This window comes from Corythoichthys intestinalis, chromosome 13, assembly GCF_030265065.1.
Source record: "Corythoichthys intestinalis isolate RoL2023-P3 chromosome 13, ASM3026506v1, whole genome shotgun sequence".
NCBI classification, from domain to species: domain Eukaryota; kingdom Metazoa; phylum Chordata; class Actinopteri; order Syngnathiformes; family Syngnathidae; genus Corythoichthys; species Corythoichthys intestinalis.
This window is the reverse complement of record NC_080407.1, coordinates 18,895,162-18,920,136: the sequence shown is the minus strand read 5'-3', so window position 1 is coordinate 18,920,136 and position 24,975 is coordinate 18,895,162. Positions and strand designations below refer to the sequence as shown.

The 24,975-nt window shown below is 39.9% G+C and overlaps 1 protein-coding gene across 2 annotated transcripts in view; it reads left to right on the top strand.

The window, feature by feature from the left end:
- The window catches only part of tafa5a (TAFA chemokine like family member 5a), a 356,950-nt gene that overhangs the window by 295,041 nt on the left and 36,934 nt on the right, over positions 1-24,975 (top strand). For both annotated transcript variants that reach the window (XM_057854974.1, XM_057854975.1), the window contains exon 3: positions 22,039-22,166. In XM_057854974.1, the coding sequence (XP_057710957.1) occupies positions 22,039-22,166 (128 nt within the window). The remainder of the gene's footprint in view (positions 1-22,038; positions 22,167-24,975) is intronic.

The window sequence follows — 24,975 nt, the reverse complement described above, 5'->3', positions numbered from 1 at the left end:
CGAATAAACCACCATGAAGCTTTGAACCAATTGGCTGCAAAAGCTTCATTGCTTCAAGAAGATTCATTTGGCCATCACTGCTCCCTTGGGGAAAACAGTCAACCTCTGCTGCCACCTGCTGTCAACACTGTTGTTGTCCAACATGCCCCCTAGCATGCATTGCAGCGCTACAGATGTGAATAACAATCAAAATCCATGTTCTTACTAATTATTTCTTCAGTTACTGTTCCAGTTGTCCCATCAGAACATATGGGATGTTTCTCTGTCATTTTTGCTTGGATTGTAGTAGTTCTTGCACAATACGTTCTGTGGTTGATTAGCTCTGCATAAACCACAGTCGCTGACCTAATAACAACAAACATACCAACGCAAAACCTGTCTTATACATTAGCGCCGATGATTGCGGTCTTATACTCTTTAGGGACCTTACAGGCAAATTACTATTCACGGCGTCTTGCCGTTGCGCTTAATTGGAATTTGTTTAGCACAATTTATAAGGGAAGGAAAGAGGGAATAAACAGATTTATTGGTGGATGCGCCTCTGCCAAGGAAAGGTTATGCATAATTTAAGGCGGATTAGTTTGGATGTAGAGGTCAAGAAGGCTAAACGGACAACACGGAGGGAGATGAAACCAAAGTTTGAAATGCAAAGACACGGAAAATTCCAATCGCTCGCTCATTACTTTTTGTTTGCGGCCTACGGGGGATGATGAGAGGAGGAGCGCAACGTTCTACTTAAATCTAAGTCTGCCAATGTGTCATTTGTAATCATCTTCAAATGAGTCACCTTCATTACCGCCGCACGCATCATGACATTGCCGTCACACGATGCACTTGACACTAAATCAAGTTTAAGACTTGATGAATGAATGATGGGGTAGAGGGAAAAACTTCTGTTTAGTTTTTTTTTTTTTTTTTGTGGTGGTGGACCTTTGAGCACACCGAGACAGAAATCAATGCGAGCAACTTTAGCACATCCTGGGACTCTGGCCAAGACAGTAGTTAATGTTTATGCTTTTAAAAATTTGTGTCTGCTTTGCAGCTAGCGTGAATTTATGTGTGCTGACTTAGTCGCGGCGAGTACGGATGGATGGCAAATTAAAGGAAAAGTGCCTTAGTTAGGAGCTTGATTCGGGGAGTCTAAGCTGATCTGCCCTAATGTACTCTCGTTGCACATGTTATTAAGGAGTTTATTTGTGAGCCGTTCCACTAAAACCAAATCAAAATGATGATTTGAGTGATTTATCTAGAGAGTTTGTATATGAGCAAATAAACTCTCACCTCTGAAGCATTCACTTTGTATGCTTTTGTAAGCACACTCACCAAAATTCGCAGATACATGAGGCTTGGCGTAAATGTCGATAATTTTGCGACTCGGCGAAAAACCCTGACAACATGGCTCAACGTCGCCCCCTTGAAATGTTTAAAAAAGCCTCTCCTCTTATGCTTTTTCAACCTAGAACGATGAAATTCGGGGAGTCGATATCTTGTGCCCTAACCCTGCTCCAAAATGTCTCTTGCACCCATATCCTAAACCCAACAGGAAATCACGTATTTTGGATTGAATGGTAAAGTTTATCGATTTATGAGGGTGCACATTTGAGACATTGGCGACTAGGGAATTAGTTGGATCGTCCTTAAAATTGGTGAGACTATTCAGGAGACATTTAGATCTAAAGTTATCAATATAGTGAGATTTCATTCATGGGCCTGACCTCGTGTTGTGCCAAACTCGGCCTTTCTTGCGAGGGAACACGCCATTTTCAGTAAATGACTAGTAACTCCATGATCCAAGGTTTAGTCTTTTTAATATCTGGCATTTGTGAGAGGTATCCCAGCCTGAACACGACTGCATTAAAATATTACCCATTAGGCCTGGCACCCCCTTGCTGGAAACAGGTAACTCCCTTTTTTTTTTTTTTTTTCTTAACTAGACAGGTTCCTCTTCCAAGGAAAACAAAAACAATTGATCTCAAACCTGCATCATAGAACTCTCAAGACATGTCTGCAGGTGCCTGATGAAAAATATTGAGCAGAGGAACGAAGCAGAGGGTTCCAAACAAGAATGTGCAAGTTGCGCCGATCTGCGAGGGCCCGTTTAGTCCTGTTTGCAGAACTGGTTATTATTTTTCTTTCTTCAGTTCAAATGAAAATTGATAATTTGGAGGCCTTAACATGCTCAAACTCACCAAAATTTGCAGATACATGCAGCTTTGCGCAAATTTCGATAATTTTGCGACCTTGCGAAAAAATACATGGTTCAAGGTCACCCCATTGAATTTTTCAAAAAGGCCTCTCCACTTAAGTTTTTTTCAATGTAGAGCGATGAAAGTTGGGGATTCGATACCTTGTGTAAAACTGCACCAAAAAGTCTTCAGACCCATATCCCAAACCCAAAAGGAAATCGGGTATTTTGGCTTGAATGTGAAAAATATGCAATTATAGTTGATTTACTGGGTGCGTATTTGAGACATTGGCACCTAGGGAATTAGTTGGATCCTCCTCAAAATTGGTAAGACTGTTCATGAGACACATAAGATCTAAAGTTATCAAAATGATGAGTTTTCATTTACGGGCCTGACTTGGGCGTTGTTCCAAAGTTGGCCTTTTTTTGGCAACACACCAAATTCAGTAAATGACTAGTAATTCTCGGATCCAAGGTTTAGTCTTTTTAATATCTAGTATATATGGGAGGTATCCCAGCCTGAACAAGACTGCATTGAAATATTACCCATTAGGCCTGGCGCCGCCTGCTGGGAACAGGAAATGCCATTTTATATTCAACAGCTTACTCTTGCAAGGGAAAAAAAAAACAATTGACCTCAAACCTGCATCGGGGGGCTCAGGTGCCTGATGAAAAATAATGAGGTTTTGTTGAAGCAGACAGGTCCAAACAGGAACGTCCGAGACCTTGCGAAAAACAACATGGTTCAACGTAGCCCCCTTGAAATTTTCAAAAAGGCCTCTTCTCTCAATTTTTTTCAATGTAGGGTGATGAAATTCGGGGAGTCGATACCTTGTGTAAAACTGCACAAAAAAATCTCTTGGACCCATATCCTAAACTCAACAGGAAATCACGTATTTTGGATTGAATGGTAAATTTGATCGATCTATGAGGGTGCACATTTGAGACATTAGCCACGTTTACATGCTGACTTTTATTCATACCGATTCAGATCATTCCGAATGGAAATTTCACATCAGCTGTTTACATGTCACTTCATCTATTCCGATCCAGCGTTTACATGTGACTGCCTTTATTCCGAAAGGACTTTTGACAACTGCCGTCTGACATGCGCAGATTAATCAAAACAAAGCGTCACGTTGCAAAACATGGAGATCGATCGTCAGATCAGCTGCTGTTTTAACTTTTCGAGTGGAAACAAAACTTCAGAATGATTCGCCGTTCATTTAAAAAGTTGTGTGGGTGCGCTGTGCGTGTGCTTGGAAGCCATGTTGCAAGTGACGTTACTTACGTCACCAAGTGACGTCACCACGTCAGTACGGAGCATGCGCAGAAAGAACGCAACCAGACACCATTCCGCTTCCCTGTTTACATGATATAATTTTACTTCTAATCGGTTTGGGAAAAGGAATATTCCACCCCTGTGAATCGGAATGAAATTCCATTCGGTTTGGGCCTGTTCATTCTGAATGAGGTGTTTACATGGAACACATTTATTCGGTTTGAACAAATATTCCGATTGTAATTGGAATATTTGGCTCCATGTAAACGTGGCAATTGGCAGCTAGAGAATTAGTTGGATCGCCCTCAAAATTGGTGAGACTGTTCAGGAGACATTTGAGATATAAAGGTATCAAAATTATGAGTTTTCATTCAGGGGCATTGTGCCAAATTCGGCTTTTTGAGGGGGGGGGGGGCAATACGCCATATTCAGTAAATGACTAGTAACTCCTTGATCTAAGGGTCAGTCTTTTTAATATCTGGCATTTATGAGAGGTAACCCAGCCTGAACACGACTGCATTGAAATATTACCAATTAGGCCTGGCGCCGCCTGCTGCGAACACGACAAGCCCTTTTTTACTCGACAGGTTCCTCCTCCAAGGAAAAAAAATAAAACATTTGACCTCGAACTTGCATCACGGGACTCTCAAGACATGTGTTCAGGTGCCTGATGAAAAATATTGAGGTTTTGTTGAACATCTGAGCTGCGCCAATCTGCTAGGGCCCGTTCAGTCCTGTTTTCAGGCCTAGATATTATTTTTCTTTCTTCAGTCCAAATGAAAATTGATAATTTGGAGGCCTTAACATGCTCAAACTTACCAAAATCTGCAGATACATGCGGCTTGGCGTAAATTTAACTAATTTTGCGACTTTGCGAAAAATCCTGACAACATGGCTCAACGTTGCCCCCTTGAAATTTTCAGAAAGGCCTCTTAGGTTCTTTCAATGTAGAGCGATGAAAATTGGAGAGTCGATACTAGAGCGATCGATCGGGTCCGATCACGTCAATTTCAAAGTATCGGAATCGGCAAAAAAATATCAGACATGCCTTTTTTAAATTTTTTTTTAATTAAATCGTTTTCCAATTGTATTTAACATTACAGACATAATATGTTACACTCATCCAGAGTCTTTAGTTTAGGCTTAAGGTCAGTGTTGTTAATCTTAGTGAAAAAAAGTAATTATTTATAGTTACAAATTACTTCTCCCAAAAAGTAATTGCGTTAGTAACTCAATTACCTGAATGTAAGAGTAATTAGTTACTTGGCAAAGTAATTGGTGATAATTACTTTTTTTTTTCCCTCAAAAAAAAAAAAAAAAAAACATTGGCCACACTATGTGAAGTTTTTTGTGAAGGTTTTTGGTACAATTGGCCCGAGCCCAATTCTTTACCCTAATTTACCCTTTACCCTGAATCAACTGTTAAAAGTTGTTAAAATTGCTCCCATTATTGCATTTGTTCCCTTCTCTCTACTTTCGACATATGAAAGTTTTAAAACTGTTTCATCATTTAAAGATAGATTCAAGTCAAGATTTTGCCGATTTAGAAGTATTTTAGATAAAAAGTTACTTAGGTTCGCTTGGAAGGTTCTCTACAACAGAGCCGTCCTAAAAAGTCTACTGCTTTAAGATGGCGGCTGTCTACTAACGCACTTAGTGCCATGCAGTGTTGATAATTTTACTTTAAAATAGTAATTAATTACAGTTACAAATTACTTCTCCCAAAAAGTAATTGCGTTAGTAACTCAGTTACCTGAATGTAAGAGTAATTAGTTACTTGGCAAAGTAACTAGTGATATTTTTTTTTTTTCTCAAAAAAAAAAAAAAAACAAAAAAAAAAAAAACACAGGTCACACAATGTGAAGCTTAAAGGGTTTGGGGGACAATTGGCCCTAGCCCAATTCTTTACCCTCCACTTAACTAGACACAAGGGTATTGCGATAACTAGCTAGTAACCTTTGCTATGTGTGGAAGTCATTTAAAGTTGTGAATCAATCGTTAAAGTTGTTAAAATTTCTCCCGTTATTGCATTAGTTCCCTTCTGTCTACTTTAAACATGTGTAAGTTTTAAAACTGTTTCATCATTTAAAGATAGATTTAAGTTAAGATTTTGCCGATTTAGGAGCATTTTAGATTTTAAAAAAATTACTTAGGTTCGCTAGGAAGGATCTCTACATCAGGGCCTTCCTGAGAGGTCTACTGCTTTAAGATGGCGGCTGTTTACAAACGCATGTAGTCCTTAAAACATGTTGGCAATGCAGCAGTGTCTGTCATTTGCATCTAGTTCTATAATATGATATCTACCGTTTCATGTGGGTGTAGTTTGTCGGCTATGGCTGCAGTCAGGTATTATTGGAGCCACCTAGCATCGCGGTTGCAACGGCGTCTTCCCCACTCCTGCTCTGCTCTCGTCCCCGTGAGTCCGTTTCTCTCAGACCTTTTTTTTTATTCAACCAACTTAGTAACGCATAGTAACGCACGCCTTTCCCGCCTCAGTAACGGTAACGGCGTTGCCAAGATGAGAAAAGTAATTAATTAGATTACTCATTACTGAAAAAAATAACGCCGTTAGTAACGCCGTTATATTGTAACGCCGTTATTAACAACACTGCTTAAGGTAGGGTTATCAAATTTATCCCGTTAACGGCGGTAATTAATTTTTTTATTTTTATTTATCACGTTAAAATATCTAATGCAATTAACGCATGCGCTGCACGACCCACTCACGCATTGTCGCGTTCAATCTGTAATGGCGCCGTTTTACCTATATATAGCGCTAAAAGGCAGTGTAAAATGAGTAGAGTGAATTTTGGCAGCCTTTGGAGCCTTTTTTTAATTGGCTAAAGCCTTACAATCCCTCTCCCTAGGCTTAGAAATATCGTGGGAAGCAATGTGGGGAAGAAAGATAGTAATTGATCTTTTTCTTAACACCCTATGTTATTTCCCAATGCAGAGAAGATATATCAATTGGTACCAGTACGCACAGTCATGGTTGCACTTCCCATAATGCATTTGGGCAGAACAGTTAAATGGCTACAGTATCATTTACTGAAAGCTCAACAAATACACTAGATGGCAATATTTAGTCACAATATACAAACTCACATTTATCCTTTAAGAATTACAAGTCTTTCTATCCGTGGATCCCTCTCACAGAAAGAATGTTAATAATGTAAATGCCATCTTGAGGATTTATTGTCATAATAAACAAATACAGTACTTATGTACTGTATGTTGAATGTATATATTCGTCCTAGTTTTATTCATTTTTTTCTTAATGTATTGCCAAAATGTATATGATCGGAAAAAATTATCGGGAATGATTGGAATTGAATCGGGAGCAAAAAAAAAAAAAAACAATCGGATCGGGAAATATCAGGATCGGCAGATACCCAAACTAAAACGATCGGGATCGGGAGCAAAAAAACATGATCGGAACAACCCTAGTCAATACCTTGTATAAAACTGTGCCAAAAAGTCTCTTGAACCCATATTCCAAACCCAACAGGAAATGAGGTATTTTGGATTGAATGTGAATTTTTTAGCAATTTATAGGGTGCAGATTTGAAACATTGGCAGCTAGGGAATTAGTTGGATTGTCCTCAAAATTTGTGAGACTGTTCATGAGACATATGAGATCTAAAGTTATCAAAATGGCGAGTTTTCAGTCACAGGCGTTGTGGCAAAGTCGGACTTTTTTGTGTCTATAAATGGGTGGTTTTAGTTAAAGCAGACAGTTTTTTCATCCGTGTGATTTTGAGAAGGATCAGATCACATTGATGGTGATTTTATGCAGAAATGTGAGAAATTCCAAAAGGTTCAGATACTTTTTCATACCACTGTAAGTTAGCCAATTGTTCTTTTGTTGTACTTCGATCCTAATTTATTTATTTTTCATACTGTTTAAGGCTCAACTCAGGTATTTCAATGTCATGCTCCTTATCTGATGACTCGACAATACAGTTAAAATGACTAAAAACAGAAATAGGATCTGGTTACGGTCCCCATAATGTTTTTATATGTTTAATTTCATTATATTTAATTAGATTGCCTGCCAATGTGTAGGCTACTTGTCAAGCAACGGTGATGTAGTGGCGTCTCGGCAGACACCGGTGTTAAATGATCGCATTTCCCACATGTGCTTGTTCACACTGACATTTCTTCCTTTGGCTCACAGAGCCTCTGGGCTCTCCTTCGCGTGTGTGTTTGCGTAGACGTACATACGTGTGTGTGTGTGTGTGTCAACAAATCAGGGGTTAGTGTTGTCGCTCAGCTGTGTGGAAATGTCAAAGCACATCTGCAACTGAACGATATCAGCAATACCTGATGGTCACCCCACACACACACACACGCAGAAAATAAACACACGCCCCAAGCAATGTCACGCCACACAAACTGCCGTTTACACAATACAATGGTTCCGCGCATAAATTAGACGTGGGAAAACCTGAAAATATGCCAACCGCGCTTAAACACGCATTAAAATTAAAACGGGCATCATTTTTAGCTCAAGGTTGTTCCGGTCCCCACAATGCTGGGATGCATTTTTCAGTTTTGTGCACAGTCTCCTCGTTTGCCGTCACTCTTTTTGGTCGAGTTGCGCGTCTAGGCTTTGTCATTGCTGTGAAATGAAGTTAGCGCCTCCCTTGTTGAGTGTGAAGAAGGAAGAGTGAGGAACAACTTGTGTTGCGCGCGACTTTGCGTCGTCCTTGCCAAACAATCACACGCAAAAACTTTGGACAGTGTGATAAATGTGACTGCTGAGGCAAAAAAAAAAAAAAGCTTCTAGAGTAGCGATTTCAAGCTAGTGTGGCGTGAGGGGGCGCTTCGGGAAATTATCGGATTTCACTTCATTCATCAGGAACGATTGAATACAATTTTCAAGATGGCCGAAGTTAAATCTGGGGAATTTTAGTGGGGTTTTTGTCCGCAGTGCTTCAAGATTTTCTGATATGTGCCAATCAATTGCGGTCTGAAATTATGATTTGGGGCATTGCATTGTATTGCATTTTTTTTTCAAAATGTAACTACTCGTACAATTTTTGACCAAATCACATATAGTGCCCTCCATAATAATTGGCACCCCTGGTTAAGATGTGTTTTTTAGCTCCTAATATTTTTTTTTTTCCCCAAATAATATGGGACCTTAATGGGAAAAAAGAGAAAAATCCAACCTTCAATACACGTGCATTTATTCAGTGGGGAAAAAATCCCACATAAAGAAATAATTATTTGACATCAAATAATGTGTGTCACAATTATTAGCACCCCTGGTGTTAATACTTTGTACAACCCTCTTTTGCCAACAAAACAAGGTCTGGGGACTGAGATGGCCATGGGAGGAGCTTGATTTTGTGTCTGGTGAACCATTTCTATGTAGATTTGGCCATATGTTTAGGGTCATTGTCTTGCTGACAGACCCAGTGACGACCCATCTTCAGCTTTCGGGGAGAGGGCAACAGATTTTGATTTAAAATGTCCTGGTATTTCAAAGCATTCATGATGCCATGCACCCTAACAAGGTTCCCAGGGCCTTTGGAAGCGAAACAGCCCCACAGCATCACTGACCCACCCCCATACTTCACAGTGGGTATGAGGTGCTTTTCAGCATGCGCATCTTTCGTGGCACGCCTGACCTACTTAGAGCGCTTGGTTCCAAAAAGCTCAATCTTGGTCTCATCTGACCAAAGCACACGCTCCCAGTTGATGCCTGGGACTGTGTTTCACCAAGACAATGACCCTAAACATATGGCCAAATTTACACAGAAATGGTTCACCAGACACAAAATAAAGCTCCTCCCATGGCCATCTCAGTCCCCAGACCTTGTTTTGTTGGCAAAAGGGGGTTGTACAAAGTATTAACACCAGGGGTGCTAATAATTGTGACACACATTATTTGATGTCAAATAATTATTTCTTTATGTGGGATTTTTTCCCCACTGAATAAATGCACTTGTATTGAAGGTTGGATTTTTCTCTTTTTTCCCATTAAGGTCCCATATTATTTGAATTAAAAAAAAATATTAGAAGCTAAAAAACACATCTTAACCAGAGGTGCCAATAATTATGGAGGGCACTGTAATTTGGACACCAAAAATTCCGGGACGGTGAGGGGCATATAAATTGTATAGACAATTTGAAAAAAAAAAAAACGTACGGTTCCCGCAAAATTTGCTAAAAACTCTCCCATTCATTTTTAATGGAATGCCATTGGCAGCCTTTTGAGTCCAAATTTCCCATTCATTTTCAATGCCATTTAATTTGCATTGACGCCCAAGTACACAGATGCCATTGAAGACCCTGTATGTCAATTCTATTGATGCCAATGTACTTAGATTCCATTGAAAGCCATCTATGTCCAAATTTCTCATTCATTTTCAAAGGCATTTACTTTGCATTGGCGGATGCCATTGACGACCATGTATGTCAATTTAAAAAAAATTTTTTTTTTGCCATGTGTTAAATGGATTTTGCCATGTGGCATTTTTTTTGATATGTGGCAAATTGTATTTTGACGCGTGGTATTTTTTGGGTATGTGGCGAAATGGATTTTGGTCTGTGGCATGTTTTGGCCAAAAAAAAAAAGGCCATGTCTCAAAATATATTTACATTGCATTGACGCTTACGTACCCCATTAAGTCGATTCTATTGATGTCAATGTACTTGGATTCCATTGATGTCCATGTACGTCCAAATTTCCTTTTCACTTCCAATGGCATTTACATTGCATTGATGCCCCCGTACCCATTTATGACGATTCCATTACTACCAATGTACGTGGATTCCATTGACGTCCATGTACGTCCAAATTTCCCATTCATTTCCAATGGCATTTCAATTGCATTGATGCCCATGTACCCCATTTATGTCGATCCTGTTGATGCCAATGTACTTGGATTCCACTGACGTCCATGTACGTCCAAATTTCCTATTCACTTCCAATGGCATTTACATTGCATTGATGCCCCCGTACCCATTTATGTCGATTCTATTACTACCACTGTACTTGGATTCCATTGACGTCCAAGTGCATCCATATTTCCCATTCATTTCCAATGGCACTTACATTGCATTGACGACCATGTACCCCATTTATGTAAATTCAATTGATGCCAACGTACTTGGATTCCACTGACGTCCATGGAAGTCCAAATTTCCTATTCAATTCCAATGGCATTTACATTGCATTGATGCCCTTGTACCCATTTATGACGATTCTAGTAATGCCAATATGCCAATGTATTTACACTAGCGAAGCCCCATTGTAATTTCTTCAGAAATTGCCGTTTCTAGTTAATCTTATGTTTTTCAATTAAAAAAGGCTTTAAGAAATGTGTTTTTTTTTTAGTTTATTTTATAACTCTGCTACCGCTGTGGCTCTTCAGTCTTGTGTAACAATAACCTGTTGATAATTTTTTGATTGTTTATATACCTTTTTAAAGGCCTCATGGAAAAATATTGTAATTTTAAGTAATATAAACACTTATTTAATTCAGTCAGGCACCAAAATCATTTCAGTTGAAAAAGTGTAGTGCCTTTTGGGGACTATAAAATTGACACTGCGCCTTGTAATCCAGTCGTGCTATCCTGTAACAGGTGATAGGTAAGGTTCTTATCCAGTATAAACCCAGTGAAATCTCACTGTGAACAAATCTAAGGTGACAGTGAACTGGAAAAAATATCAAAATAGTGAGTGAGGTTCAGGAAGAATGAAAAAGACATCCATCAGTTAGGATTAGTGCTTCCTGCTCAGTCAGAAACCAAGATAAAAACAAGTCCATGCAAAATATCGGCAATGCTCGTTGCGGTTTGTTGATGTTTATCACTTGCTCCAGCTCAGCCGAGTGAGAATAAATTGCCAATTTTTCAACAATAAAAGGAGAATGATAGGAGGGAGCGGGCGCCTCTTTTGTGTGCTTATGCTTGCATGTACCGCTGGGACATTTTACTCTTACAGTAGGATAAAGAGCCCAGGGAGAAAAATCCTGGCAGATTCATCGCACTTCAGGTGAAATGAAGACACAGTGAATTGGCTTAAAAGGTTATTTGACTCGTCTGGGCTTGAACAACATGGCGGCGCATTAGTGAAAAGGAGGAGGAGGTGCGCAGGAGTGAAATGATCAAGAGCAAGGAGAAGAAAAACACACACACATACGTGGATGCTTATTTGTATGCGCCAGCTCCAATTTACCAGCAGCTCATCGCGGGAGGGGAATGATGAATAATGTTGATTTGATGCCGCTGCTGCTGTTGCTGCTTGGCGCTAAGCAATATGAGTGGCAGAAAATGCAACCTTGAAGCAATCTGATGCATGGCTTCAATAAACATACCCATGCAAATATAGCCTTGCAGTCATTTCGGGAGCTGGAGCTGTGTTTGCACGCCTATGAAGGTGTTGCGGAAATAGTAGATTATTGAAACGAACTTGGGAAAACTGCTTCACAGTTTATCATAACTTGTTCTATCCACTTCTAGTAGTTGTTCTGTTTTTTGCTATGTCTGTTATGGTATTCATTAATGCTTATGGCAGTGTTATGTCATTGTTATGATTGTGTAATGACAGTCTTATGGCACCAATGTCAAATAAGGTGTTACCAAATACGATAAAAAGCAATTAATGAAACAACTGGAACAGTAACTGAAGAAATAATTGATACAAAACATGAATTTTGATTGGTATTTACATCCGTAGCACTGCAATGCATGCTGGGACGTATGTTGGACAACAACAATGTTGACAGCAGGGGGCAGCAGAGGTTGACTGTCTCCCCCAAGGGAGCAGTGATGGCCAAATGAAGCTTCTTGAAGCAATGAAGGTTTTCAGCCAATTGGTTCAAAGCTTCATGGTGGTTCATTTGGTCTTATGACTGTCGTATTATCCTGCTGTCAAATAAAGTGTTACTGGTTAATATATTATGGTGTAAATATCCCATAATACAGTTAATAGGAAACACTTTATTTGACAGGGGCGTCAAAACTACAACGTCAACACTAAATGACATCTGTTATAAGCATTCATTAATGCTCATGACAGTTTTATGTCATAATTATGATTGTCTAATGACAGTTTCATGGCGCCAATGTCAAATAAAGTGTTACAAAATTCAATAACTAGCAAATAATGAAAGAACTGGAACAGTAACTGAAGAAGTAATTAGCACAGAACATGAATTTCGATTGTTATTTACATCTGTAACGCTGCAATGCATGCTAGGAGGCATGTTGGACAACAACAGTGTTGACAGCATGTGGCAGCAGAGGTTGACTGTCTCCCCCAAGGGTGCAGTGATGGCGAAATGAAGCTTCATAAAGCAATGAACGTGGTGGTTCATTCTGTCTTATGACAGTTGTATGATCCGGCTGTCAAAGTGTTACCGGTTAATATAGTTTGGTGTAAATATCCCATAATACAGTTAATAGGTAACACTTTATTTGACAGCAGCATCATAACTACAATGTCAACTACGTCAACACTAAAATAAGTCTGTTATAAGCATTCATTAATATTTGTGACAATGTCATGTCATAATTATGATTGTATAATGACAGTCTTATGGTGCCATTGTCAAATAAAGTGTTACCAAATACCACAAATAGAATTAATGAAACAACTACAACAATAACTGAAGCAATAATTAGCACGTAACATGAATTTTGATTGATATTTACATCTGTAGCGCTGCAATGCATGCTAGGAGGCATGTTGGACAACAACAGTGCTGATAGCAGGTGGCAGCAGAGGTTGACTGTCTCCCCCAAGGGAGCAGTGATGGTCAAATGAAGCTTCTTTAAGCAATGAAGCATTGCAGCCAATTGGTTCAAAGCTTCATGGTGGTTCATTTTGTCTTATGACAGTCGTATGATGCTGCTGTCAAATAAAGTGATACATTTGACAGTGGCGTCATAACTACGTCAACTACGTCAACACTAAATGACATCTGTTATAAACAATCATTAATGCTCAAGACAGTGTCATGTCATAATTATGACTGTCCAATGACAGTCTTACGGCGCCACTGTCAAATAAAGTGTTACCAAATATCATGACTAGCAATTAATGAAACAACTTGAACAGTAACTGAAGGAATAATTAGCAAAGAACATGCATTTTGATTGTTGTTTACATCTGTAGCGCTGCAATGCATGCTAGGAGGCATGTTAGACAACAATAGTGTTGACAGCAGGTGGAAGCAGAGGTTGACTGTCTCCGCCAAGGGAACAGTGACGGCCAAATGAAGCTTCTTGAAGCATTGAAGCTGTGCCGATAATTGGATCAAAGCTTCATGGTGGTTCATTTGGTCTTATGACAGTCGTATGATGCTACTGTCAAATAAAGAGTTACTAGTTAACATATTTTGGTGTAAATATCCAATAATCCAGTTAATAAGATAACAGTTTATTTGACACTTTATTTTTTTATTTATCATAACTATGTGTCATGTCATAATTATGATTGTCTAACGAATCTTATGGTGCCACTGTCAAATAAAGTGTTACCAAATACCATAACTAGCAATTAATGAAACAACTAGAACACTAACTGAAGAAATATTTAGCACAGAACATGAATTTTGATTGTTATTTTCATCCGTAGCGCTGCAATGCATGCTTGGAGGCATGTTGGACAACAACAGTGTTGACAGCGGGGGGCAGCAGAGGTTGACTGCCTCCCCCAAGGGAGCAGTGATGGCCTAATGAAGCTTCTCGAAGCAATGAAGCTTTACAGCCAATTGGTTCGATTTGGTCGTATGACAATCGTATTTATTAAATAAAGTTTTACCAGTTAATATATTTTGGTGTAAATATCCCATAATACAGTGAGGACAGCTGCGGCTTTCAGTCAGTGCGGCTTATAGTGCAAAAATTCTAATTTATAGTTTATTTTATAATAGTAATTCGAACTATAATTAGCAGCTTTTTTTTCATAGTTTGGCCTGGGGTGCAACTTATACACTGAAGCGACATATGCGTATAATTATTAACACAATATGATATCATGTTACATGTTATTTTCACACTAAAGCACAAGAGGGCGCTTAAGGCCTGTGTTTCAACATTGGCGGTAGCTTCTAAAAACAACTGAGGAGGGCTGAACAGAATAGCACTGAGAAAAAAAACAAACCTATTCTACAGATTACAAGATGCAACTAGTGAACTTGTTGGCATGGGCTCTATGCAATAGTTATCTGGTAATAACATACTAGGCACGTTCTCAGTCTGTTGTTTGCATTCACACAGTTGCGTTTGATGATTGGGTTCTAATATAGCGGTTGTGTTTTGCATGCTGTTCCTGAACGGACCGTGTGAGAGTGACAATGGTCGAAACAGGCGGTGTCTCTCGGGGCGGCTGTTACGTTAGTCTGGCTCTCCTGGAAGTCACGACAATTTGACAGTCCAAAAAGTCACGAAAGTGAGAGCGATTGCACGCCTGTGTGACTTGGGAGTACCACGCTGTTCCCTTTTACTGTTTAATTTTCCCACCTTGTGAAGGTTTCTAAGGTGAGAGTTAAGTCTAGATTTTTTTTAAATTAGCCAAACGATCGTATCTCAAACTGAAGGCACCCCGTAGATGCGTCTTACCTGATCGGGTCACATCCAATCTGTCCACTTTATAATTATCAAAACACTTCATCTTCCAGCGGAGCGCAACATTCATCACGGAAGATGCTATCTGTCGTTGGTTCGGCTCGCTCTATCCGCCCCCCCCGAGCACGCGTCCCATCTTTCACCTTGTTGGCATGGGATTAGACAGAATTTATTAGCCCAAGATGCTGGCTGTTGACACGACTGTGATCGACCATTTGGTGGGGAGATAAGTGCTCCGCGGAGGCTTTAATAATGTTCCCGCCACTGATGAAACCTTTTTTATATGCAACAAGCATGCCGAAATTCTGGTATGGCGAAGACTGTAACAGTATTTCATACTTCACAATAAGGGCGTATTACCATTAGCAACTCGTCTACATGCGACGTAATGACAGTCGCTCAAGGTGCCCTTGCGAGCAAATTTATAGATATGAAGTAAACATGTTTACGAGAGAGCCACGACAAAAGACTGACATACTGTGCATTGGTTTATCACTGGTAGCCGCCCAATCCGTTTGAATTGGACGTCTATGGCCTGCCAAAGCCAGGCACTGAGTTCATGTTGGGGCATTACCTGTTGATTTTTGAATTTTTAAAAAAGGCCTCTCTGTTTAGGTTTTTTAAACATAGAGTGATAAAATTTGGGGAATCAATACATTGTGCAAAACTGCTCCAAAAAGTCTTTTGCACCCATATTCCGAACCAAACAGGAAATCAGCTATTTTGGATTGAATCTGAAATTTTTATCGACTAACAGGGTGCACATTTGAGACCTTGGTGTCTAGAGTGTTAGTTGGATCTTCCTCCAAATTGGTGAGAATGTTCATGAGACATATGAGATCTTTTGGTCTCAAAACGGTGAGTTTTCATTCACGGGCCTGACCTGGGCGGGATGCTAAAGTCAGCCATTTTTTTGGGCAAAGCATTAAATTCAGAAAATGACGAATAACTCCCTCATACAACGTTCAATCTTTTTCATATCTGGCATGTATGTGAGGTATCTCGGCCTGAACATGACTGCATTAAAATATTACCCATTAGGCCTGGCGCCTCCTAGTGGGAACAGGAATATTTTTTTCGAGACAGGCTCCTCCTCCAAGGGAAAAAAAAAACTATTGACCTCAAACCTGCTTCAGGGAAGCCTTAAGACATGTGTTCAGGTGCCTGATGAAAAATATTGAGGTTTCGTTGAGGCGGAGGTGTCCAAACAGGAAAGTGAAAATGACTTGGCAGACATACAACATATCTGCGCCAAACTTCCTGTGCTTTGTGAGAGTCGTACCCTGAAGGATCCTGTAGAGGTCATTTGCATCAACTCTGTAGCGCCAACTAGTGGCAACAGAAAGTCACTCTTTTTACTTATACATGTCCAGTTCTTTCCAGGTTGGTCACTGTAGTTCAAGACCTTTTGTAAGATTACAATTTAAGACCGACGTCCACACATCTCTGACTGTTGCAGTGACGACCCTTTGCTCGCCATTAAAAGGAAGTAGATTTTTTCAGGGACTTAGGCAGCTTATAGACCCACAAAATTTGGCACACTTGGTCGAAATGGCCGAATTACAAGCTTCATTTTGGCTTTGATTAGGCGTGGCTACACAGCTCAGTAGCGCCTCCTTTTTTGTAGGACTGTCTTCAATAGTGGGTTTTTCACCTAGGTGTGGGAATGTATTTGTAATCCCAAAAAATGAGACAAGTTCTGAGAAAGTTAGGTTCCCAGGAGATGATGAGAGGGAGACGATCTGCCACCACGCTGACATGCGTGCCGTCCGAGTTGCGCCAAATTGCGAGGGCCCATTCAGTCCTGCTTGCAAGCCTAGTTTCCTGTTGATTTTGAGTTACTGAAAATGAAGTCACTTTTCGGGGTATTTACTGTTCACTTCCTATTGATTTTGGCACACTTTCTGTACAATTTGATTCACTACCTGTTGATTTTAGGGCATTTTCGGGTCACTTCCTATTGTGTTGGGGTCAATTTCTGTTGAATATGGGGCATTTCCGGGTCACTTTCTGTTTATCGGTCGCTTCCGGTTGATTTTGGCTCACTTCCTGTACATTTTGAGTAATTTCCTGTTGATTCTGGGGCATTTCCGGTCATGTTCTGTTCATCGTTCACTTCCTGTTGATTTTAGGGCATTTATGGGTCACTTCCTGTTAATTTTGGAGCATTTTCGGGTGACTTTCTGTACATCGGTCACTTCCTTGTTGATTCTGGCTCACGTCCTGTACATTTTGAGTTATTTCCTGTTGATTCTGGGGCATTCATGGGTCACTTTCTGTTTATCGGTCACTTCCTGCTGATTTTGGGGCATTTCCAGGTCACTTCCTGTTGATTTTGGAGCATTAATGGGTCCCTTTCAGTTCATTGGTCATTTCCATGTTGATTTTGGCTCACTCCCTGTACATTTTGAGTAATTCCCTGTGGATTCTGGGGCATTTCCAGGTCACTTACTGTTCAACGGTCACTTCCTTTTGATTTTGGGGCATTTCCGGGTCACATCCTGTCGATTTTGGAGCCTTTTGGGTTCACTTTCGTTTCATCGGTAACTTCCTGTTGATGTTTTGCTCACTTCCTGTACATTTTGAGTAATTTCCTGTTAATTCTCGGGCATTTCCGGGTCACTTCCTGTTGATTTTGGAGCATTTTCGGGTTACTTTCTGTTGATCAGTTACTTCCTGTTGATTTTGGAGGATTTTCAGGTCACTTTCTGTTCATCAGTCACTTCCTGTTGATTTTGGGGCATTTGCGGTTCACTTCATGTTGATTTTGGAGCAATTTTCGGGTCAATTTCTGTTCATCGGTCACATCCTGTCGATTTTGGAGCCTTTTGGGTTCACTTTCGTTTCATCGGTAACTTCCTGTTGATGTTTTGCTCACTTCCTGTACATTTTGAGTAATTTCCTGTTAATTCTGGAGCATTTCCGGGTCACTTATTGTTGATCAGTTACTTCCTGTTGATTTTGGAGCATTTCCAGGTCACTTTTTGTTCATCAGTTACTTCCTGTTCATTATGGGGCATTTCCGGTTCACTTCATGTTGATTTTGGAGCAATTTTCGGGTCAATTTCTGTTCATCGGTCACTTCCTGTTGATGTTTTTCTCACTTCCTGTACATTTTGAGTCATTTCCTGTTGATTTTGGGGCATTTCCGGGTCTCTTCCGGTTGATTTTGGAGAATTTCCGGGTCACTTTCTTTTTCGTCGGTCACTTCCTGTTGATTTTTGGGTCATTTCTGGGTCACTTCCTATCGATTTTGGAGCATTTTCGGGTCAATTTCTGTTCATCGGTCACTTCCTGTTGATATTTTGCTCACTTTCTGTACATTCTGAGTCATTTTCTGTTGATTTTGGGGCATTTCCGGGTCACTTCCGGTTGATTTTGGAGCATTTCCGTGTCACTTTCTTTTCATCGGTCACTTCCTGTTGATTTTTGGGGCATTTCCAGGTCACTTTCTGTTCATCGGTCACTTCCTGTTGATTTTTGGGTCATTTCTGGGTCACTTCCTATCGATTTTGGAGCATTTTCGGGTCAATTTCTGTTCATCTGTCACTTCCTGTTGATATTTTGCTCACTTTCTGTACATTCTGAGTCATTTTCTGTTGATTTTGGGGCATTTCCGGGTCACTTCCGGTTGATTTTGGAGCATTTCCGTGTCACTTTCTTTTCATCGGTCACTTCCTGTTGATTCTGGGGCATTTCCGGGTAACTTTGTGTTGATTTTGGGTTACTGAAAAGGAAGTGACTATTCATGGTATTTATGATTCACTTCCAATTGATTTTGGGTCACTTTCTGTTGACTATGGGGCATTTCCAGGTCACTTTCTGTTCATCAATCACTTCCTTGTACATTGATGACCTGTTGTTTTTTAGTGCATTATGAGTATCTTCCGATTTCAGGTCTATTTCTGTTGATTGTGGGTCATTTCCAGGTCCCCTTTCTGTTCATCGGCCACTTTCTATGATTTCGGGGCTATTCACAAGTCACTTCCGTTTGATTTTTGCGGCATTTACAGGTCGCTTTGTGTTGATTTTGGGGTTACTGAAAAGAAAGTGACTCAAAATGAACGGGAAGTGACATACAAATGCCCACTAAATACTGCTCTGGTTTCAGTGCCATTGGCGGTACTAGGCGTCCAATCCTGTCACAATGAATTAGATGTCTCGCACTGTCAGAGGCAGCTAGTGAGCTAACGTAGACACTATTCTAATGGAAGATTTTGGTAGCAACCTGTCGGTTCCTTTTTTTTTTTTAAAAACAGTGACACCTTTTTCAAATAATATATCGATAACCCTCGTTATTAGGATCCCTGTTTTCATAGCCAAAGGCAGGTTTAGGTGTCCTCATTATTGTTTGAATCTAAAAATCAGATTTTCCGAGATTCTTTACTACTTGTGTTCTGTCCTTCTACATATCCCTGGCTTTTTCTTTTTCAAAGCAAGGCCGCAAAAACAATAGTGAGGGAAGACATAACCGCCCAGCTTGCCAATGGTGTTAGTTCCCCCGCGGCGCTCATTGGATCGATCATTTTTTTCAAACTGCTCTTCCGTGTCAATGTGCCAAAGTAAATCACTCATCACGCTTTTTTTTTATCAGCTTCACACAATTCCCAACAGACTCACCATGCAGCGGAAAGGCTACTTTTTCTAAGAATACAGTTTTCAACAGTGCTGCTATTGAATCTTTTGTATTTTGCCAGGGAGAAAATCAAACATAATAGTCTTTTTAAATGGCGTTGTTTCACAATTGTTTGTTTTCTTCATACAAGGTTTCCAGTAATTATGGGTGGTGATAAGAACCGTGCATCCTTGTAATTGCGATATTGTTGCAAAAACATCTTGCTTTCGATGAGCTTTCAAAAAACTTCATCTCATTCAATCTGCTTCTAATTTGAGGAAATTCAACATCCTAAAATCTGAGCAAACTGCTAGAGATGCTTGTTTTACTTCCAAAAGTCTTTAATAAACAATATTTTTTTTTCCCAAATAAACACTTTCAGTTTCTTCACCGCTTGAAGTGAAAGTTTCTGATGTGAGTTTATTCGTTTGCTAAATTGACTTTCCCTGAAGTTATGCCAGATAACGTAGGATAAATTTTGTGATACATTCCTATTTCATTACATGTTTGTCTCATTTTTAATCACAGTTTATAGACTTCACTATCAGCTGATGGGACACGGGGCCCGCGGCCGATATGTAGGGGGCCTATTTTCAAAAACTTAAAATTCAAATATTTTCAAAACCAAAGCTGCCAGTGACCTAAAACCAAAAAAGGCACCTTATGCATATATGAGTCTCCATGAGCAGCGTAATAAAAAAATTTAAAGTCGTTCCCGAATGAAATTTCGATAAATTATTTTTTATACAAGTACAACAAAACTTAAAATGCCTATAAAACTCTCACATTTTACACTAGATGCACACTAATCACCAAATGCAGAAATAATCACCTACATTTTCAGGATCAATAGCAATATTTAACATATCATATACGTTTTTGCCCAAAATAGCAACTTTTTTGTTTTAATTTTGTTTTCAACAGCTAATAAATCACTCAATTTTCACATCAGAAATGTAATACTTTAGGAAAGCATACAGAATCATCTTGATTTTACTCAGTAAAAGCTAAATTTGCATTTTTCTATACATACAATAACTTATTTAGGTTGAATTCTGCTATTGTGTAGCGATACAAAATCCAACATGGCGGCCGTCACGAAACAAAGAGCTTGCAATGCTAAAATCGCATAATTTCTATCGATATGAACGTAAAACAGTCTAGATACTTGGTTAAAAGTAAAAAACGGGCAGTTATCGTTCATTTTTCGTAAATATTTGAGGCCAAACTTATGGTATTGTGTAATCCATCATGACAGCCGTCAAGAAAAAAAGAGCTTTATAAGTTGAAAAAACTTGTAAATAAATGTTTAAATCGCGGAATTTCTATAGATATGAACGTAAAACCGTCTCGATTCTTGGTTTAAAGCAAAAACAAAAAATGGACTCGTGTCGTTCATGTTACGTAAATATTTCAAGCAGAAGTAGAAGGAAGCTCTCATGGTTGAGGTTTACCCATGTTGACAATTAGAGATCTCTCTAATGTTTTCAAGTAGGAGAACTTGCACAATTGATGGTTGACTAAATACTTATTTGCCCCACTGTAGTTTCACAGCAGTTAATATTTGTGTTTTATAAGCATGAATAAAATATTATTTCACAGCATCTTTAGTATGTTCTGTCCGTATCCATCTAGACAAAACAAGCTGAAAGTGCACGGTAGTACTTTGGGTGTCAAAATCTTTCGCCAGTGTAGCACATTTTGGCAAAACAGTTTTGCCCTGCTCTCGTATCGTCTCAAACCGTCTTTCCTGTTCATTTTGCTTCTGCTGCTCGTTTTGTGAAATATCGTTATGCTCATTAATGTTCCTCTTGGGTTTAAATTGAAATGGTTGAACAGATGACATGTTTATGTCGCCAGAGTCATACTCTGGAAGCCCGGCAGTGTAACCCAGTGACGTCCCTACTCTGCGACGTCAACAACAATGGCGACCTATTAGTTAAACTAATTTTAATATATCCCAAATTTCCACACTACAACATACAGGTCTGTGATTTAAAAGGTTTGCGGCTTTGATTGAATACATTTACCAGTCTCCGATTTGCGCCATCTTGGCCTCATCTCTCACTGTCAGCCCATCATTTCATATCTTTCAATTGTGTCTCCGCTTCATTGCTCTTCATCTTCGCACATCCCTCATCTCCCCTCCAATTCGCCGCCATATTTTTTTCACTCCATTTACAGTCGTATGTGTATTTTAAAATATTTTTCCCCCTACTATCTAACCTTCCCCATCGTTTTCCCATCATGTTCAAACCTCCACCTTTCTCCCTAAGCTAATCTTGACATCTAGCTATCTCGGTGTTTGTTTTCCGTCAACCGTTAACCCCGGCGACCCGGCAGTAATCGTTCTCTCCATCTTCTCCGCAGCCGCCATTGTTCGGAAAAAGCAGTGGTGCGAGATGGTGCCGTGTTTGGAGGATGAGGGCTGCGACCTGTTAGTTAATAAATCCGGTTGGACTTGTACGCAGCCCGGAGGCCGAGTCAAGACGACCACGGTGAGTTCAGGCTTTCCTGATTTTCTTTAGAACTATTAAAATTGTGACGTCAATGTTGTTTTCGTCAGCGATGACTATAACGGAAATATTTCGTCGACGAACAATTTTTTTCATGATGATAATGAGCTAAAAACACTCCAGCTGTACTGTTGTGTGAGAAGGACTAAGGATTCCGCTGATTTTGGGGATTAATTCGTTTATTTTTCGCATCACGCCAGCCAAACGGCTGCAGAAAAATGTTGCTGCACCAGGGAGAGGCGTGTGAGGCTTTTTGGGGTTTCAAAAGGTTCCCATTCACCGGTGGATATTGGCCAAAACAAGCCCTACTACTGTGGGACCATTGGACTTACGAGGAAGTGAGTAAACATTGTGTTTTGTATTATGTCGAATACTGGTATCATTTTAATACGTAGGTGGTAAGGGTGTAACGGTACATGTATTTGTATTGAACCGTTTCGGTACGTGGTGCTTGGTTCGGAACGGAGGCGTACCGAACGAGTTTCTGACGTAATGTAACCCTTACTTTTCGAGGCTGTGAGTCGATCAGGTTACAGTTTCTTTGTGTAGATTATATTTACTCCGTCTTCTTTACTATAATGAGGACCAACACGGTAGGACAGTATAACCAAGAAACGTCAACGGCGCGACAATTGGCTGGCGCGAGAACGCAGTGAAACGCGGGCGTTAAAGTCAATCAGCTAATGCACACCAGTCGCGGTGCGGCCGCGTGTTAGACGCGTCCAGGAAGCGGCTCAACACGACGCACGCGAAAAGAATGGCAGAGTTTATTATGTGACGCGAAACGCGACCCTCCTGCGTCAATACTACTACCGGTAGCAAGGATCGGGCGGACCGGAAGTCACTTGTGTAAAAATACGGTGGATCCGGTCGATTTTCAAACTAATATGGAATCGTAACCCACTTTTTGAGTCCATCAGATCTCTTGAGTGGTAGATCGGGGCACAGTTGACTTGTCTTTGTTGATTTACTGCTGTCTTCTCTGCTATAATAATAACCAACACAGCCCTGTGTTCAATACAAAACCTTCCTACCACAACAAAACAAGTAGGAACTAATATTCACATAGGAACTAAAGTTATACAACATAAAATATACAATATAAATGATTACTACATCACATTTGTAAAATATAAACACATAATAAAATAAATAATAGCCCATTTAAATAAAATAAATTGTAATGAGCTAAAACACCTGTAATTAAGTAATAAGAATAATACACAGATCCTGCTTACACAATTAAATTTATTAATTTCTGTGTGGCGCTTTAACCTAGCACATTTATATTTTGCATTTGTTTTCTTACTGTACCGAAAATGAACCGAACCGTGACCTCAAAACCGCGGTAGGTACCAAACCGAGACTTTTGTGTACCGTTACACCCCTAGTAGGTGGCTTTCATTTTGTGGGTGACATGCTCCTTTTCCAGTCGGCCGTCGACCAGCGGCTTGTCGCACATCCCCCCGCCGGGAGAGCACTATACTCTGCTTATTCCCCTTTTCATGTGCCCGGTGTTCTGTCAAATTTTCCGACCGATCAGAAATTGCAACTTTGAGTTAAAAATAGCCGCGAATACAGCGATTACAAAGTAAACAGTACAAACTTTCTTTAAATAAGGGACTACTTACGTTTGATCATGGATGGGCATGTACCGTAAAAAGCTCTCCTCATACACATTAGCTGCACAACAACTGCAGCTGCCCTCCTCTCACTGTTTATGACTTCGCCGTGTAGTAAAGCATTATTTTGCCATATTGGTGTTGACCATTTGGCAGCTTCACGCTCCTCCGACGTCGGCCGGTTTGGTCAGCGGTCATTGTCCAGCTGCTTCCCCTGCGAGCTCTCCTGTCCGTAGTAGCAGGGGAACGAGCTGTAAATTGCTCTCCGCCTGGCGGTTTGCCAATCTGCAAAGACAGTCGACAATCCAGTCGTCATGTGAAATGATCCGGGCTAGTTGTGTGTGATTTTCTGCTTCGAAGACTTTGATGCATCACTCGGTTCGGGTTAGCATGTCGGCTAGCTGTCACGTCTCTTGATTTGTTTACATTCTCCGAAGCCGGGGAAGGGAAATGACATAAGCCCGATTTAGGTGGCATAAAATATCGTTCGTGAGGTGCGACAGTAAATGTGAAGTCGACAGTTTTGACCATTATGGAGTAATTTTGCCATGTCGTCTTGAATAAATGTATTTTTATTATTTCATATTCCATTTAGCACAAGCCTGTTATTTGTCATGATCATGCCATTTATATAGCTATTGGGGAAAAATACTTGGATTAAAAGAATAGCGTGACTAACCGGCAGATTAAAAGACTAATTTCTCGTCATCTGCGCTTTGCTAAATTGTTGTATATAGTCGAATCGTCTCAAAATATGATTCTAATTCACATGATTATCCTATTTAAGACTTTTTTTCTCCTGTCGTATACACTTTAAAGTGCCTGCGACACTATAAAAACATATTAAATAGCATTATTATGTAAACTGGAATCATATTTTTAGACTATTCGACTATATACAACAATTTGGCAAAGCGCGGATGATGACAAATTAGTCTTTTAATCTGCCATTAGCCCTGCCTGTCATTATAGCGCTTTAGTGTCCCCAGCTAGAGGATGACGTCGGCAGGGTCACGATTTCATCTGATTTAGAATTCAACCCTTTGAGAGGGGAGATTCAGAATGAGGAAAATGCGACAAAGAGAGCAGTAAAATGTTATTTTTTCAATCTCTCTACTCCAATATTATTAAAGGATATTCTTTTTATCCAAGTATTTTCCCGAATTGCT